The sequence below is a fragment of the Podarcis cretensis genome, assembly GCF_951804945.1.
Source record: "Podarcis cretensis genome assembly, chromosome: 4".
Taxonomy (NCBI): domain Eukaryota; kingdom Metazoa; phylum Chordata; class Lepidosauria; order Squamata; family Lacertidae; genus Podarcis; species Podarcis cretensis.
The window spans coordinates 13,070,965-13,088,337 of record NC_137173.1 but is presented as its reverse complement, the minus strand read 5'-3'; the positions used below and the strand labels follow the sequence as shown (position 1 = coordinate 13,088,337).

At 43.6% G+C, this 17,373-nt stretch overlaps 1 protein-coding gene across 31 annotated transcripts in view; it reads left to right on the top strand.

Moving 5' to 3' along the window:
* The window catches only part of DLG2 (discs large MAGUK scaffold protein 2), an 874,668-nt gene that overhangs the window by 522,518 nt on the left and 334,777 nt on the right, over positions 1 to 17,373 (top strand). Inside the window, exon 8 of one of the 31 annotated variants that reach the window (XM_079973452.1) lies at positions 8,482 to 8,664. The exons of the other annotated variants lie outside the window; for them this stretch is intronic. Within the exon in view, the coding sequence (XP_079829578.1) occupies positions 8,482 to 8,664 (183 nt within the window). The remainder of the gene's footprint in view (positions 1 to 8,481; positions 8,665 to 17,373) is intronic. 31 annotated transcript variants of the gene reach the window in all.

Sequence of the window (17,373 nt, the reverse complement as noted above, 5' to 3'; positions counted from 1 at the left end):
TCCCACAAAGCCAAAAGTAACTTATGTTATTACGTTGGGGAATCTGCTTAAAACAATCATTATGCCATTAGGTATGGCTGAGTCATTTAACATGCTTAAAACTACCATTGGCCATTGTATAAACCTGGGGGTAAGGTCTCTATGACTGCTTCAGTATCTTCAATAACATATAGCCTGTTGCCATGGGAAGGTGCAAATTGGTTCTATCAACTACCCATTATATAGCCAAGTTATAAAATCCAAATTAATGTTCACTGTCAGCTCTGCCTATTAAGAAGAAATTAAACACTCCTTGGGTTTTCTTTTATCTCGAATTTTTTGATTGCTGGAGTCCTCATCCTGTTAATGCATTATTGGTAGAATAATTTAAATCTTTAATGAAGAACCCTTCAGTAGCACAGGCTTTAATCACTATGCCCCCCCTTAAATAAAATGTTAACTTTCCCCAATCAAATTCCTACATGTTCAAGGTGGCCAGGGACACTTTGATTTGGAAAGAGCCAAAACCAGCAGCTTCTTTCTGGTTCTGTAATAAATGAAAAACCTTAAAAGGCACACTGCTTTGCTTGTGGAATTGATCTTTGAATCTTTTTCAAGATCCTTGTGCAAGTTTAATAAGACATCTTGGGGAGAGCTCCATGTATCCTTGGCATCTACAGATTTAGGGTTCTGTACTGTAGGTCCAGGAGAGATCTTGACCTGAGAGCTACTGCCAGTTGTGGTAAACCATAATGGTTTTTGGAAGCCATGTTGTTGTTTAGTCATTTAGTCGTGTCCGACTCTTCGTGACCCCATGGACCAGAGCACGCCAGGCACTCCTGTCTTCCACTGCCTCCCGCAGTTTGGTCAAACTCATGCTGGTAGCTTTGAGAACACTGTCCAACCATCTTGTCCTCTGTCGTCCCCTTCTCCTTGTGCCCTCAATCTTGCCCATCATCAGGGTCTTTTCCAGGGAGTCTTCTCATGAGGTGGCCAAAGTATTGGAGCCTCAGCTTCACGAACTGCCCTTCCAGTGAGCACTCAGGGCTAATTTCCTTAAGAATGGATGCGTTTGATCTTCTTGCAGTCCATGCGACTCTCAAGAGTCTCCTCCAGCACCATAATTCAAAAGCATCAATTCTTCGGCGATCAGCCTTCTTTATGGTCCAGCTCTCACTTCCATACATCACTACTGGGAAAACCATGGCTTTAACTATACGGACCTTTGTTGGCAAAGTGATGTCTCTGCTTTTTAAGATGCTGTCTAGGTTTGCCATAGCGTTTCTCCTTTGGAAGCCATACTGGCCTCCATTACAAGCAGGCCTTCTCAATTGCTTTTCCAGATCTTTGATTAGCCCCTTCTGGGTTTCCTTCACCCTCTTGGCATGGTCATTGTTGTTAGGCTGCATGTCTAACATGGACATTTTGAATGTGTGCTGAAGGAACTGCACTAGTTGCTGATCAGTTACTGGCCCATGTTTAAGGTCTTGTTAACAGATAAAGCACTGAACAACTCAGAACCAGATTACACGGGAACAAGAGAAGAGCCGGCTGGATCAGGTCAGTGGCCCAGGCCCACTTCATCCAGCATCCTGTTCTCCCAGTGGCCAACCAGATGCCTATGGATGCCCGTAAGCAGGACCTGAGAACAACAGCAAGGCTCTTCACCTCCTGTTGGCTGCCATTTTGCTTCCCCACAATCCCCTGGAATGACACTATGTGATGACATTGCTTCATGGGGGGGGGGGAGGCAGGGAGGAGGAGGAGATGGTAGCCAGCAAAAATAACAAGGAGGTAGGAGTACAGAGACAACTTTTGTCCCCACCTTTTGAAAACATAAGTAGGGATTGTGAAATGTGAAAGGACAGTGAATCGGGTAGTCTTGAAAGGAGTATCATGAAAAGATAATTTCTGAGCACTAAAGGCCTGGATAGTGTATTTTGAGCTGATTTTGGTCAACAGAGAACACTAAAACAGTGGTCTCTAATTTGTGTTACTCTGATGTTAAAGCTTTTAGATATCCCAAAGTAAGACTGTTGGTCAGTTGTCAGAAAATGTTCTCTGAGTGAACAAAAATTATTGTTCACACAGAAATGTCTTTGAACAGAACATTATGCATTTTAAAATATTGCCATAAATGTGCATAAATCTTAAGGGGACGAGACCTATCCTTTTCTGAGATTTAAGCTTAGCCTTTTTTCTTCTTCAATTTTTGGCCTGAATCTAATTTTTAGTTTCTTTCTCTTCATTTTGTTGGACTATTTTCATGATGCAATGGAATTAAAAGTGATGTGTGCTTCCTGTTACATGCTGTTCCATCCTGTTGGAGACAATTTGTGCATACTTCTTTTTTAAAGGGGGCTTTTCAGTGCTCCTCAATGCATTCACCAGTAAAATCTGTGTTTCATATGTGTATTTTAAACACGAAATGCATAGTTTTGTGTGCACTTCTTGCATGCCAGCAGAGGATGGCAAAATCTGGAGAAATGAGCAATCCAACCAGGAGTTGTGTCTCAATCTACCAGCAAGTCTGGGTTGGTACACTGTGAAAAGCAAAACAAACAAATTCTTTTCCTATCTCTTAAGACTTAAGTGGAGGGAAAATCCACATAGAGTGAGCTGGTAAACATTGGGATACCTTTGCAGAACATCATGAAATTTTACTGCCACATTTTGAGAAACTTGGGAGGGAAGTGTAAATATTATTTATCCAACTGTAGTTTACTGTAAGGTGATTACGATTTCATCAGTCTCCATCTTCTTTCTGCACTTCTGGCTGGAGGGGAAAATCTGTTCCATCAGAGTCTATTCTTCCCTGGCTCCTGGCTTTTCCTCTCAGAACTTGATTAGTAATTTTTATTTTCCCAGATGTGCCTTTGTTTCCCATATGCGTGTTCTGCCTAGAGCAATTTTGTCTAGATGCTTATTTTTAGTTTGCATGCTCGGTGTTGGAGATGGATGTAGCTGTGGTGATCGGCTGTGATTTTAGAGCAGTTTCAATGGATGAACGACGTTTGTGTTAGCCAATGTTTTAAAAAACAAAATTGTACCCCAAATTGATTGACATTTTCTGTCCAATTGAAGTAGGTCAGACTTAAGCTATGAAGCATATTGTGACAGATAGAGGGAAAACATAATACACAGTCGTATATCTAGTTCAAATTAAGGGGAGGAGTTCTAATTCTATTATTGTTGTTGTTGTTGTTGTTGTTGTTGTTGTTGTTGTTATTGAATTAAAACCACAAATTGGGTTTTTCTAATGATAGTTGGTGGTTCTGGATATGCATTATGTGATGAATTTTATAGATGGATAGATGATAGGTTGAAAGATCAATGTCAAAGGCCGATGTGAAACATCAATGTCAAAGGTGAAGCAGTGTGCCTTCAGCAAAAAATGTAACCCATATAATGGTTACATTCTAGATGTACTTCTGTGGGGAAGGAGTTCCACAACTTAGGGGCTGCCTCAGAGAATGCCCTCTTGGGGCCACCACTACCCTAAGCTTCTGAGGATGGCAGGACCACACAGTGGGCCCCCTTGCTGATCTCAACACTTGAAAGGGTCTCTAGAGAAGGAGGTGGTCTTTTTGTGGATGCTAGCAGATACAGTGCTTCTGTTGGTGCCAGTGTTGGCACCTGGAGGGAACACATTGCAGAGTGTCTTCTTTCTTTCTTTCTTTCTTTCTTTCTTTCTTTCTTTCTTTCATTCATTGTGGAAATGTGGAGAACTTGGGCTCAAGACTGGCGAAATGAGAAACTGGGAGAAACAAATTGACAGATGTGCTTATTCCAGAGACCACTGCTGCTCTGTTTTCTGCTCCTTCCCTTACATAATGAATATACCATATTTTTCCATGTACAAAACTAGGTCCCCCCTCAAAAAAATAGTGACAAAAATTAGGGGGCGTCTTATACACGGATACATCTCACCCATTTTCTTAAATCTGAGTCCCCCAAAATAGGGGACGTCTTATACATGGGGGCGTCTTATAGACGGAAAAATACGGTATGTCCAACTGACAGTACCTAGTTAGTTGTCCTGATCTTGGAATAACTCAGTCAGAAGAGCATGACACTCTTAATCTCCGGATTGTGGATTCGAACCCCATGCATTACACGGGGTTGGACTAGACAAGCCTTGTGGTCTTGTCCAACTCTGCAGTTCTATGATTCCACTCCACATCGTGGAATAGCCAAAAACTATTGCCAGATAGCAGCCTGTTCCCAGGACCAGACTCTAGGACAAGCTTCGGGCCACTACCATCAATAGAAGGCTACTAATATTTAATTCAGGTAGTACATTCAAATACATATATTTAATTCGGGTAGCACATTCAAATACATATATTCAAATATACATTCAAATGCCCTTAGAGTCAGGTGCAGCTGGCTAGGGCACTTAACAGACCTCATTAAAACATTTAAGGGTGTTAGGCAAGGATGCCTTCTGGCTCTTTTGTTATTTAATTTTTATTTAAATAACCTGGTAACCACTCTCCATAACCTCGACTTCCACCCTCCAAAGTTAGCACATCACGGTTCTGCTTTACGCAGACGACACGGGAATGCTATCCAGAACCCCCCATAGGGCTTAGAAGAGCGCTAAGAAAATTAGCTGCCTATTGTGCCTCAAAATAAATTATCAGAATACCAAAATTCTTGCTTTTGGGGGGGAAAAACCAAAGCTCAGAAACTGGAAACTTCAAGGCCAAAATTTAGAACAAATATTGCCAGATAATCAGTACAATGGGCAAAAAAAAAAGTCTTACACAACCCATCTTCCCTACATTGTACTGCTACCAATCAGGCATGCAAATGGGTTCATGGTTTTTAGCAAATGCTTTTGGTTACATTGCAAATAAGACACGTAGCACAAGGCACGGTGCCTGCGCCAAGGGCGGTCTGTATTGCAATAGTGGCTGGTGGCAGTAATTCATTACTGCATAATAGATGTAGTAATGCATTGTTACAGCTATAATGAAGTGTTTCCGTTATTGCACATGACAGTTTTTATGCTCGTCATGATATTAAGCTATGTAATGAGAGCGTCTAGCAAGGTGGAAAACATGGTTTTAACTCATACGTTGCATTGTTCGTGGTGCTAGAGATTCCTCTTTCATCACAGAGACGGACTGTGTGAAATGAGAAATTAGTTCTTCAGTAGGGTTGACTTGCTGGACACAGAACAGGGCGGAAATGTATCAGTGATGGTTGAAAAGCCTCTAGCACAATAAATAAGATTCACAGAATTGTAGAATTGGAAGGGAACCCAAGGGTCATCTATGCAATGCAGGTCATAGATGATTTGTGGTTCGTGAACTAGAGGTTTCCCTAACAAAGGTGCCTTTTGAAGACTTTTTCATAGAATTTGAAGCTCCCCAGCTGTTGTCTCCTTCCTTGTTTGAAGGAATCTTTAGGCCACCAGTTAATATTGTGTCTTGCTACAAAAGACCGAGTAGCAAGCAATGTGAAAGATCCCTGGCTCGGACTATGGAAAGCCCATGATGGACCTGCATTTTGGGGGCCCTGAAGCTTGAGCAGCTATGGGGGCCACTTTGCAACCAGCAAGGAGGTCTGGGTAACCACTGCCATCTTTTTCAATGGGGTTGTTCTACTTAAATAACAACTACTACTACTACTACTACTACTACTACTACAGTACATCTCAGGTATTGATTAACATTGCTATACTGGATTGTTGCACATGTCAAAGTCACTGGTGTGAATAAAAAAACCCTATGCTATATAGTTTTTGAGGTTTTTTTTGGGGGGGGGGGTTGATGCACTTTTTTAAGCAAAAAAATTGGGCAATGTGGACTAAAGTCACTTCTGGGGTTCCAAAACCATGATCGATGGATCAGTTCATTATTATGTGGCGGTACTGATACATGCTATGAATGTAGAAGATGACAGGTTCTAAGAATCTGACACAGGAAATAACAGAGGAAGGGTTAGAGTGAAATGTCAGCAGGTGTAAACATGGGGGAATTGTGCTTTTATTTCAGAAACATATACTTAAGCTCACAGTAAGATGTAGGAACTAAGGACTTGTGCCAACAGTTCAGCTAGTTATTGAGGTTTAATAATATTATTGAGGTCCTTGACTAGGAAGAAATCTGTGTTTAAATATGAGGACTGGATGGTTCTCAGGTCATGTTTTCCCTTCTCCTATGGCAGGTATGGAGAATCTGTGGCCCTCCAAATGTTGGTAGACTCCAGCTCTGCATCAACCCCAGCCAGCATGGTCAATGATCAGGGATGATGGGAGTTGTAGTCCAGCTACACCTGCAGGGCTACGAATTCTCATTATCTGTCCTATGCTAATTATAACTCTCTGCTGGAGTTCTTATCTGCCACACATGTGAGAGCTATTAATCACTGAACCAAACAGAATTCTTCCAGAGACCATTAAGTCAAACATTTTATGCATCTGCATTAAACCTGGCAATAGTGTATTACAAACAAACAGCCTTTAAATGGTTTTAAAAATAAATCTCCATTCTGGATGCGAAAATCAATTAGCTGCTGCTGAAGAATGCAAATTTTAATGGGAAGCTGAGTCATCCCCGGCTTCATCACATTATAGTTCTACAACTCTTTTCCTAGAAAACCACAAGTTCTCTTCGGATAGCCACTACGGCATGCCATGCTTTCTAATAAGAGAGCAAAAATCAGGAAGCCACCCAGTTCGAATCGCATCTGTTTTGTGGACTCACTTAGTAGCCTTAAGCACACAATTTTTTCTCAGCCTCATTCCTCACATCTGTAATATGGAGGGCAATCATAAGATGTGCTCTATGAGGAGCTGGCTTCAGGCACCAGGTCTGTTGGCAGACCAGCTTTGTGTTACAAAGACATCTGCAAACGTGACATGAAGGTTGGCAACATCATGTGAGGATCCCTGGCAGACAACTGCAGTGCATGAAAACAGGTAGTCAAGGTTGTGTATCCGCAACTGTGACCAGAGGAGGAATGGTGCAGCCAGTGTGGTGTAGTGGTTAAGAGCGGTGGACTCGTAATCTGGTGAACTGGGTTCGCTTCCCTGCTCCTCCACCTGCAGCTGCTGGGTGTCCTTGGACTAGTCACACTTCTCTGAAGTCTCTCAGCCCCACTCACCTCACAGAGTGTTTGTTGTGGGGGAGGAAGGGAAAGGAGAATGTTAGCTGCTTTGAGACTCCTGAAGGGGAGTGATAAAGCGGAATATCAAATCCAAGCTCCTCCTCCATGGTGCATCTGCAGCAGCAGAACCAGACACCTTCATCTGCCCCACTGTGCTCACAGTGACCAACCAATTACCTCTGGAAAGGCCACAAGCAGAGCCATCAGGAAGCATTCATTTCACGTTGCAGCAGGAGATGAGTTAAGACAGCTCTTATTGCTAGCTCTGCTGGAAGCAGCTGCATGGACACCCATCCCACCTGGTGGCGTCAAAGGTAGCAGTGAGACAACACAGGCCTATCTTGGCTGGGAGCAATTGGCATTTGGCTCCTCCTCTTCCCAAATTGCCTGCCAAAGTGATCATTCCATGTGGCTGTTACAGGGCAGTGTGTAAGAGTTGAAAGCCTGGCTTTTGTTCTGCCCTCCCTTTTCTTTTGCATCATGTTTCTTAGAAGGTTGGCCATTACTCTACACTGTAAACCAGACGCGCAGTATCGAAATACAGTAAACAAAACATGACATTGCTTCCCTTTACCACCATCGCCACCTGAGCTTCTTATCTTGGAAATCCCAGAGCACACATATTCCTTTCCAACCATGCTCAAATCTGCTTTCTTCTGATTGTAAGGATGAGATACGTGTGTGTGTGTGTGTGTGTGTGTGTGTGTGTGTGTTTCTTGATGACCCTTCTGTTTATTACCCTCTGGTTTTTCATAAGCTAGCTGTTCTGTTTCCTTACGGAAGGGTTATTCTGATGACAACTGCATGCATATTTGCTTTAGAAAAAGAAGGAGGGAAGGCTTTTCTGCTTGGGAAAAGGAGGAGGAGAAACTGAATTGTGTAGCTCCCTTCCCCTGCTTAGGATCCTCCTATGACTTTCTTTTCATCATTCCACAAGGGAGTGGAGGGTCTTGTAGTTTAGCCTTGTAAACCCAGCTGTGTAGAGCATTGATTGCTTCTGCCTGAAGCAGGGATGCTGTCAAGTTGCTCTGCGAGTTGAGTCATCTATTGACAAAGAGCTACTAGCCAGCAGATGATGCTGTGCAGCTCTACTCTCCGGGCTCCCACGATGCTCCGCTTATAGCAGCTGTCAAAGGTACTTGGAGGCTCTGCAGAACAGGACTTTTGCATCTGCTGAGAGAAGAAGAGAGAGGGAGGGTGTGCGTGTGTTGGGAAGAACTTTGACACCGGTGCAACATGAACACCTATCTTCCTAGGCAGCACAGCTGCTGCAGGGGGTCTGAAGGGGCCGATCTTGCCAGAGGTGTGCCAACACTGCCTACAGAGGCCCACTGTCCCTGTGGATGGCGGCAGAACTCCCAAGGGGGCTGCTGTCGTCCGCAGGCATTGCCACTCTCAGCTTCCGGACCCCATGGTCCAACTCTGACGCAGCCCAGGACTAAGTGTAGCACGTCGTGGGACAATGTGCAGAAAAGCCCCCCGAAAACCTTAGCTAAGGCAAAAGGGGCAGGAGGGGAATGGTGGACGGATTGCACCTGCCCCCACAGCTGGTACCACCCAGTACAGGTGAGATGCTTTTTCCCCTTAAATCTCTCCAACTCAATGGACTCTCGAAGTCCAGGCAGGGAAAGGAAAGGAAAAGTTACACACATTGCCTTTTGGATTATAAAGTTTTCAAGCGAAGGCTAGAGGACTGCTTAGTGATGTTGCTTTTTTAAGGAAGTGAGGTGCGCTGTTCATTTTTCACAGGCATCGTTCTAAAAGTATGGGCATATGGGAGACCTTGCAATGTTCCTGTGTGCTTTTTCCTTCTCTTTTAATGTACTAATTTCTTTGTGGGGGGGGGATAGGAAGTATTCCCTTGCCTCATGTTTGGTGGCTTTGCTGCATTTGACATTTGCATGGAAAAAAATGGAGTGTGGTGTCCTTTGAGTACAGTATACTTTTTAAATGATGCATTTACTGAGGAATGGGGATGAATTACATTGCAAAATCTTAGATCTATGTAAAAAGATCGTACAGCCTCCTTCTCCCCGTTCACTTTTGTGTGTGTGATTTATATGGGTGGTATCCAACAATAGTCATACATGGAGCAGACCCTGTAAAATAAGTGTACTCAAATTCATTGATTCCAATGAGTCTACTCTGAGTACAACTTACTTGGATATCACCCTATATATGTTTATTTCTCTAAGATGTAATTTTGATGTGAAGTTTTGATTACTTTATACTTTGATTACTTCAGTTACGCTAAAGATAAACTGAGAAATGCAAAACTAAAATCACATTGATTCTTCCATGACTAGTAATACTGGAAAAATATCTATACTTCTCTCTATCTGCTCCCCACATACATAAATGCTTGTGTGTGTCCCCTACTACACACACACACACAATTTCTCTGTCAGTCACTGTAATCTTATTCAGAAACTTCTGCTTCAATATCCTTCCAAATCTTTCTGGTGCCTTTTTAATTACTTGAATTAATATAATGTCATGAGGAGAAGAATAAGGAACCAAAAGCTGAATAAAGTATTATGATGGTGCACAGTGTAAGAGTCCTTCTAAGCACATAGATGTTTTCTTTGTAGAATGCTTTTTTAAATAATAATAAAATATGAATAGAAAAGCAGTATAACACCACATTTCAGTACAGCCGTGTTGGCTTAGACTGTGCAGTGAGATATATATATATATATATATATATATATATATATATATCCACAAGGAACGAAACACACATCTTAGTTACAACATAACACTCTCAGGGTATGGGGAAATGAAGCCTAATGTTTGAAAAATTCAGCTTGTCAGTCTCATTTTCTCTGCCTATAGTGTTACATTTTGGAAGACGGGTTAGGTCTCAGTTTCCTGAAAGAGAAAGCGTAAAGGAAATGCAATTTCAATATAACTGAATATTGCAATGTTGTTGTTGTTAGCACTGCTGCTATTATTAAATACTGATCTGAAACTGAAAACATTTTAAAAGGTGCTGTGGACTGTGCTACACATGTAAGGATGTATTCAGCACCATCAGTTTGCAGAGTGACAGGAAAGAAAAAGGGCTGGTCTCTGCCCTCAATAAGTTTACAATCTAGAGATTGCTGGCAGGGGAAGGCTGCTTTCGAAGAAGTACTCTGGTGGCAAAGGCCACAGCCACACCATATGCTTATGAACTCTTATACTACGTTAACAGTTATTGACACACACACACCCCAATAATCTGGGGGCTATTGATTGGTAAGTGTGCTCCCAGAACCCTTAACCATCTACAGTTCCCAGGATCCTTTGCTCCTCAATAGCATATTACTCACTTTGATTAGTGTAAGAAGGTGTTAAGCTGACATGATTTCTATCTGGGTATTTAAAGGTTTCTAATAGTCCTGTTTCCCAACTAGCACACAGTCAAAAATGCCCACTACTGTTAGCTTTAAAATCTATCAGTATATTCCCTAGTATTTGGAATTGGAAGTAGAAAAGGATGTTAGATGCCTTTATTACTTTTCCATTAAATGGAGCATATTAGACCCCAAAGCATCTTTGTACTGAGGATAAAACTAAGCAATGCTGTTATAAAAGTCTGTAGCAATAATTAAAAAGGTGTTCTTTCAGTGCAGTCTCCCTGAGTCGGGTTTTCTGAGGCTGGTAATGGGGTTTTACAAGGGTTTTTGTTTCTGTTTTAAAAAAGATTATCTTAGAGTCAACACATTCACCCAAAATTACAGAATCCAGATCGAAGTAATTGGATAAGAATGCAGGTCAAAAAAAGATTAAATTGCTACTGTACTGGAGTGTGGGATTGTTTATATTGTAAAGCAAGCTATTTAATAAAACCTATTTTTATACACCACATTCCGTAAGTGCAGCACATTCAGTTTGTCAGTAGTCTTCACAAGAACCTTGTGAGGTAGGCCAGTCTGGAATAGGATGGCCTGGGTTCAAGCTTACCTGGAATGGTCTAATCATGTTCTTCCACTTTAGGATCCCTCGATATCTGCATGTCTGGCTGACTGGAGATGCTCAGCAGCGCTGCTTAGCTGCTGTACTCAGGACTTGCTTAGGGGTTTCCCATAGTCATCTGGTTGGCCATTGAGAGAACAGGATGCTTAATTAGATGGGACATTAGCCAGATCAAACAGGGCTCGCTCATTCTGAGTTTTGCATTACAATATCAGATCTGCCATTTAAACCAACAGATGGAAGGTTTGGTTAGTTTCTGGGCCCAATTCAAGTGTGGCTACTTTAGTGCTTAAAGCCCTAAACACCTGAGGCCCGGAATACCTGAAATATTGCTTCCTTTCCTACAGACCATTGTAGATGTTAAGATTGGAAGAGGGTTCTACTGCCCTCAAAAGCTCAGGATGGTGGCAGAGGCCTGGGAGAGGGCCTTCTCTGTGGCAGCCCCTAATTTATTGAACTCCCCACAGAAATTATGCAGCTTTCAATGAATGCTGAAGACACACATTTGTACCCTGCCCTTTGTCACCTGGCGTGTGTGGGTGTGTGAACCCATCCTATTCTTGTGACTGCAAATTGCTTTAAACTGTTTTAATGTACAGTGGTACCTTGGTTCTCAAATTTAATCCATTCCGGAAGTCTATTCAATTCCCGAAATGGTTCGAAAACCAAGGCACAGCTTCCAATTGGCTGCAGGAGCTTCCTGCATGCAATCGGAAGCCACACTGGATGTTTGGCTTCCGAAAAACGTCCACAAACCGGAACACGCCATTCCGAGTTTGTGGCGTTCAGGGGCCGATTTGTTCGGGAGCCAAGCCGTTGAACTCCCAAGGTACCATTGTATTTTAGATTGTTGTGACCTGCACTGGAACCTTATAGTAAAGAGCGGGGAACAAATTGAGTTTATGGTAAAATAGGGATGGTGTTGATACTTTTATATGCAGACTATCTCAGGAGCTAGTCATGGGGTGCTGTCACTGATTGCATGCCCTATGCTACTATTTTACACCTGGCTTGTAATGATAGACCTTGAGATTCTAATAATCATCCTCAGCATCATCCACTGCCTTCTTCTCCTCTCTTTCATAACTTTGCTCCCAAGCTTCCTTTTGCCTCCCTCCCACTGACGCCCATCTGTTCCCATACCTCCAGTAAGCTGGGGAGCACAAGTTGGGCAAGCGCCTGTTGCCCTCAGGTCCTCCTCCTGGGCTCTCCATGGGCACCTTGTTGGCCACTGACACAACAGGATGCAGGACAAGATGTTCTTGTCCTTGTGTTCCTATGAGCATGTTCTTGTTCAAGACCTTTCCAGAGATGAAAAGCAAATACAGTGTTATGTGGGCTTCTGCCTTCAGCAGCTGCTCGCTCTTCTCAGTGTTGCTCTGTGTCCTCCTTTTATGTCTGTTGGGTTGGGGGAGCCATGCCAGCTGCCACTTCACACCTGCACTTTCAAGCGCTTGAGCCCTTCTGTCTCTCCTGGATCAGAAGGACAATTAATGTTAGTGTGCAACCTTGCCATTGCAGTTCTTCCAGCCTGAATGTCACAAAGAGGCGCCGGAAACTGCTGGACCATGTAGAAATGTGCAGAGGCTCCAGCAAATGGATAAAACACTGCCATTTCAGTTTAAATACCCTATATTTGGAATCAGCCTCAGAACTAGCTTGCGGGAAGCAGGGGGGGTTATATTTAGTATTATATGATATAGTATATGATTACTACAGGGTGCAATCTTGGCTTTGTCTGTGCCTTGAGTAAGTCTTGGCAAAACAAAGAGGCAAAGTGTATTTCAGGGGGCAAGGGTGAACATGTATAAGTACTTTTCCTTCAAGCGACGCCAAAGGATGAGAAGACGTGGAATAAATGGGGAGGGGCGGCCAGTTACTTGCCTTCAGGTCACTCATCTCCCTTTCCCAATTTAGTAGCATGGGAAGCTGTCTTATACCAAGACAGATGACTGACACACACACACACACCCCACTCCATGTTGTCTACAGCGATTGGCTGCAGATTCCCAGGGTTTCAGACAGGTACATTCCCCAGCCCTACCTGGAGATGTCAGGGATTGGACAGATACTCTACCTACTGAGCTATGCCCTATCACCCTCCTCCAGGTTCACCTATGTAGAATAGGTGCCAGGACTTTGGTGGCATTTCCTCGTGGGCAGGTTTCCAGGGCCCATGTTTGGGTGGTGGGCCCTAAGAATGCCCTTGCTTGCATGTTGCTAATGCAAACTCCATTTTGGTGAGATGGAGACTGGTAGAGATGAAGGAGAGATTTATTCCATTCTCATTTTAATGTGGGCGGCTTGGGACACGGGTGGCGCTGTGGGTTAAACCACAGAGCCTAGGACTTGCCGATGAGAAGGTCAGCAGTTTGAATCCCCGCCACGGAGTGAGCTCCCGTTGCTTGGTCCCAGCTCCTGCCAACCTAGCAGTTCGAAAGCACCTCAAAGTGCAAGTAGATAGATAAGTACCGCTCTGGCGGGAAAGTAAACGGTGTTTCCGTGCACTGCTCTGGTTCACCAGAAGCAGCTTAGCCATGCTGGCCACATGACCCGGAAGCTGTACGCCGGCTCCCTCGGCCAATAAAGCGAGATTTGAACCGCAACCCCAGAGTCAATCATGACTGGACCTAATGGTCAGGGGTCCCTTTACCTTTTTACCAAATTTGCGTCTCCCAAACTGATGCACAAATTGAAGCGTCAGTCTCTCATTCTGACCGAAGAATGGATACCAACACACATACATTAGCAAAAAGGGAAAAAGGGAAGTGTGTGTGCATTCACAAGAACGTTAAAAACATTCAAAGAAATTTTGTCCTAATGTACAGTTTCACTCGGCATATGCCTCTTTTCAGGTAATCTGAATGCCTTTTTCATGATGTTCTCTGAGAAATGCATATGAAAATGCCTACAGATTTTCATGCAGAAAAATCACCAACCCATGCGGAGATTGGTTGAATTGAATTTAAGGTTGGAAAAAAGAGAAACCAAAATGTACAGGTCCATCAATCTGTGCTCGTAAGTTCCCTTTCACCCGTGGATGGATCTTCCTGGCTCTGACACCTATCTCTCCACCCCCACCCCCACCCGCACAAACACACCCTCATTTTCTTAACCCTGATGCTCAGTGCAACCATCAAGAAGCACACTCTATGCCCTCCTTTGCACCCAGAGACCTTGGGCGCATCCAGTAGATTCTTCTTAGGCTCCTGTGTTGATATTCTGTTTTGGAGTATCATGTTTCTGCTTGCTGTATACTTGGATAATGGGTAATTCAGTAAGACAGCAAGGACAGCTGAGAAATGGCCATTAGAGTCCTACTTACAGAGTCCATGAAAGCACTTAGCTGCTGGATAAATCTGTCTTAGCAACCACCGCCACAGAACTCACATCATGCATTATACTACAGTCCCCCTCCTACACCTCTTTCTCCTTAGTAATCTGCATTAATTTTGGCTGCTTTGTGCACTGGCTGCAGCTTCTAGTCTAAATCCAAGGAAAGCGCTACATAGAGCATGTTTCAATAATCCACTCTTGAGGTTACCAATGCCAGGACACTTTTGACACCTGAGTACTGACAATGATAAATAGTGATATCTACAATGACAAATAGTTCTCAACACCTACTCAGTTCTAGAGCAATTGCCTTTCTGTTCCAAACCATTTTATGGCAATTATTGGGGTGGGGTGGGGGGTTTAACTGTGTGTTTGCTTATGCAAGTTTGTTTCAAAACCCTGACATCTCCACGAAAGCTTCATTTAGGTACCACTATAAGGGAGAAAAGGGACGCAGGTGGCGCTGTGGGTTAAAGCCTCAGCGCCTAGGGCTTGCCGATCGAAAGGTCGGCGGTTCGAATCCCTGCGGCAGGGTGCGCTCCCGCTGCTCGGTCCCAGCGCCTGCCAACCTAGCAGTTCGAAAGCACCTCCGGGTGCAAGTAGATAAATAGGGACCGCTTACCAGCGGGAAGGTAAACGGCGTTTCCGTGTGCGGCTCTGGCTCTGGCTCTGGCCAGAGCAGCGATGTCACGCTGGCCACGTGACCCGGAAGTGTCTCCGGACAGCGCTGGCCCCTGGCCTCTTAAGTGAGATGGGCGCACAACCCCAGAGTCTGTCAAGACTGGCCCGTACGGGCAGGGGTACCTTTACCTTTACCTTATAAGGGAGAAGAGGCTGGACCTGATCGTCAGGGATTTCATAGAGGAGTTTCTGGAATTTTTGTTCAAAACGATTGTTAGAATTTAGGTGGAGAACATTTTTGGTGTAAAACAAAAGACCTTGGTGGGCCATAGTAGATGAAGATGCCTCCACTTAGAATTAAAGCCTGTTATTTTAATTGCTGCTGTCCCAAAATGGCCATGGGATTTAGCATTCTCTGTGTTTTAACTGTCTCCTCTAGGACATATTGGAGGCTGATTCCATTTATGTGGTCCCCTCCTGAAAGGTCTGTCCTTGTGAAAGAAAGTAATTGCTCTATGTGTTGATAGGGGAGGATCAAAGCTCAGTGGAAAGTACCTGCTTTGCATGCAGGTTCAATTTCTAAAGAAGAGGCGCCAACTTGAATGAAATATTGTGGGGGCCCAGGTAAGCCCCGCCCCACATAATCCATCCCATGATGCAGTGCACACACAACATTTGAATGGGAATACCCATCAACTTTGGGGGGCGTCCCAACCCCCTCAATTATTTGATTGTGGGGACTGAAGCCCCCACAGCCCCTAGAAGCTGGCTCCTATGTTCTAAAGCAGGCATGGCCAAACTTGGCCCTCCAGCTATTTTGGGACTACAACTCCCATCATCCCTAGCTAACAGGACCAGTGGTCAGGGATGATGGGAATTGTAGTCCCAAAACAGCTGGAGGGCCAAGCTTGGCCATGCCTGTTCTAAAGTATATCTCCATACAGGACTTCCAGGTTGTACGTTGCCACTTAATAGGCCCATGAGTCGCCTCAACCACATATTTGAAGTTTCAGAGTGCCATCGAGTTCTTGACTGCTGATAATATCAACCAGCTGCTGTGCTATTCAGACAGAGGAGGAACTGAATCAGCTGTTTTTTTATTTCCTGTACAGATTTCTGCCTATTCAGAGTTGATTAATGCTATTGTTTCCCCTTCTCTACTTGGAAGGATCTGTATCTCTATTCATCTCTGGATAGCCATGCTACTACATCCCTTTCATGTTTAGGTATCTCCAGGGCCATTTCTACCATTAGGCAGAGTGAGGCAGCTGCCGCCAGCAACAGATTTTGGGTGTCATGAAAATGCAGCAAACAGTTGTTATTTCTTTTTATGACCATGATGTCAAGGTGTTTGTGGGATATTCTACCTCTGGTGCCCAAATAACTTGTGCTAGAGATGCGATCTGGTAAATATCTGCACCCAGTTGTTCCTTTAGAATGATTCTTTGAAGCAAGACCACAAGGACTTGACTCCTTATTGGTTGGCAGAGGTGGAATTTTATATGCAGGAAAGTGGGGATTAGCTTCTACACAAATTAATTGAAACAAAGCATGTTTTCTATGCCACATCAATCAGTCTGTCAAGCACCCACAAAAGAAGATGTTTTGGTGGTGTTTCAGTTATTATGGTGTCAGAAGCCTGCAGCCAATAGAAGGAATGATGTGCTTGCCACAATATATTGAGGTTCTACGAAAGAGAGTTATTCCAGAGTTGGAAAAGAGGTATCCTGACGGTACAGGGATATTGCAGCAGGATCTAGCCCCCTGTCACACATTGAAAGTGGTGAAGAAATTCATGACAGAGCAGCAAATACAGGTACTTGATTGACCAGGGAATTCCCCAGACGTAAATCCCATTGAGAATTTGTGGACTATATGCAAAAGTTGTGTCCGTGCTGTAGATTGTATGACTATGGAGACGCTTATTCAGGCGCTGATTAAAGTCACATATATGTACATTAGTAACAGATATGACTCCCTCTATTTTTAAGTAGCATTTGAACACGGTTTGGCATGGAGTCTACTAGTTTTGAACAGTCACTGTTCATTTTCGGATCCCTGTACCACACTTGAATTAGCACCTGAATGAGCTTCTCCATAGTCGTACAGTCTACAGCACGGAGGCGACTTTTGCATATACTGTCTATTAAAGAATGGCATGATAAAATATGGGATTATGCCTTGATGGCAAAATCAGTGTGCATTATTAGATCTAGAGAACAAAATCAAAGCTAGGACTCTCTTTTTTTGTCCAGATGTTTTGTTTTGTTTTGTTTACCAAACATTGTAGGAGATATTGATTGTTTCCCAATAAATCTCAGGAGTGCACAGTGTTTTGAAAAGAGGAAGAAAAATGAG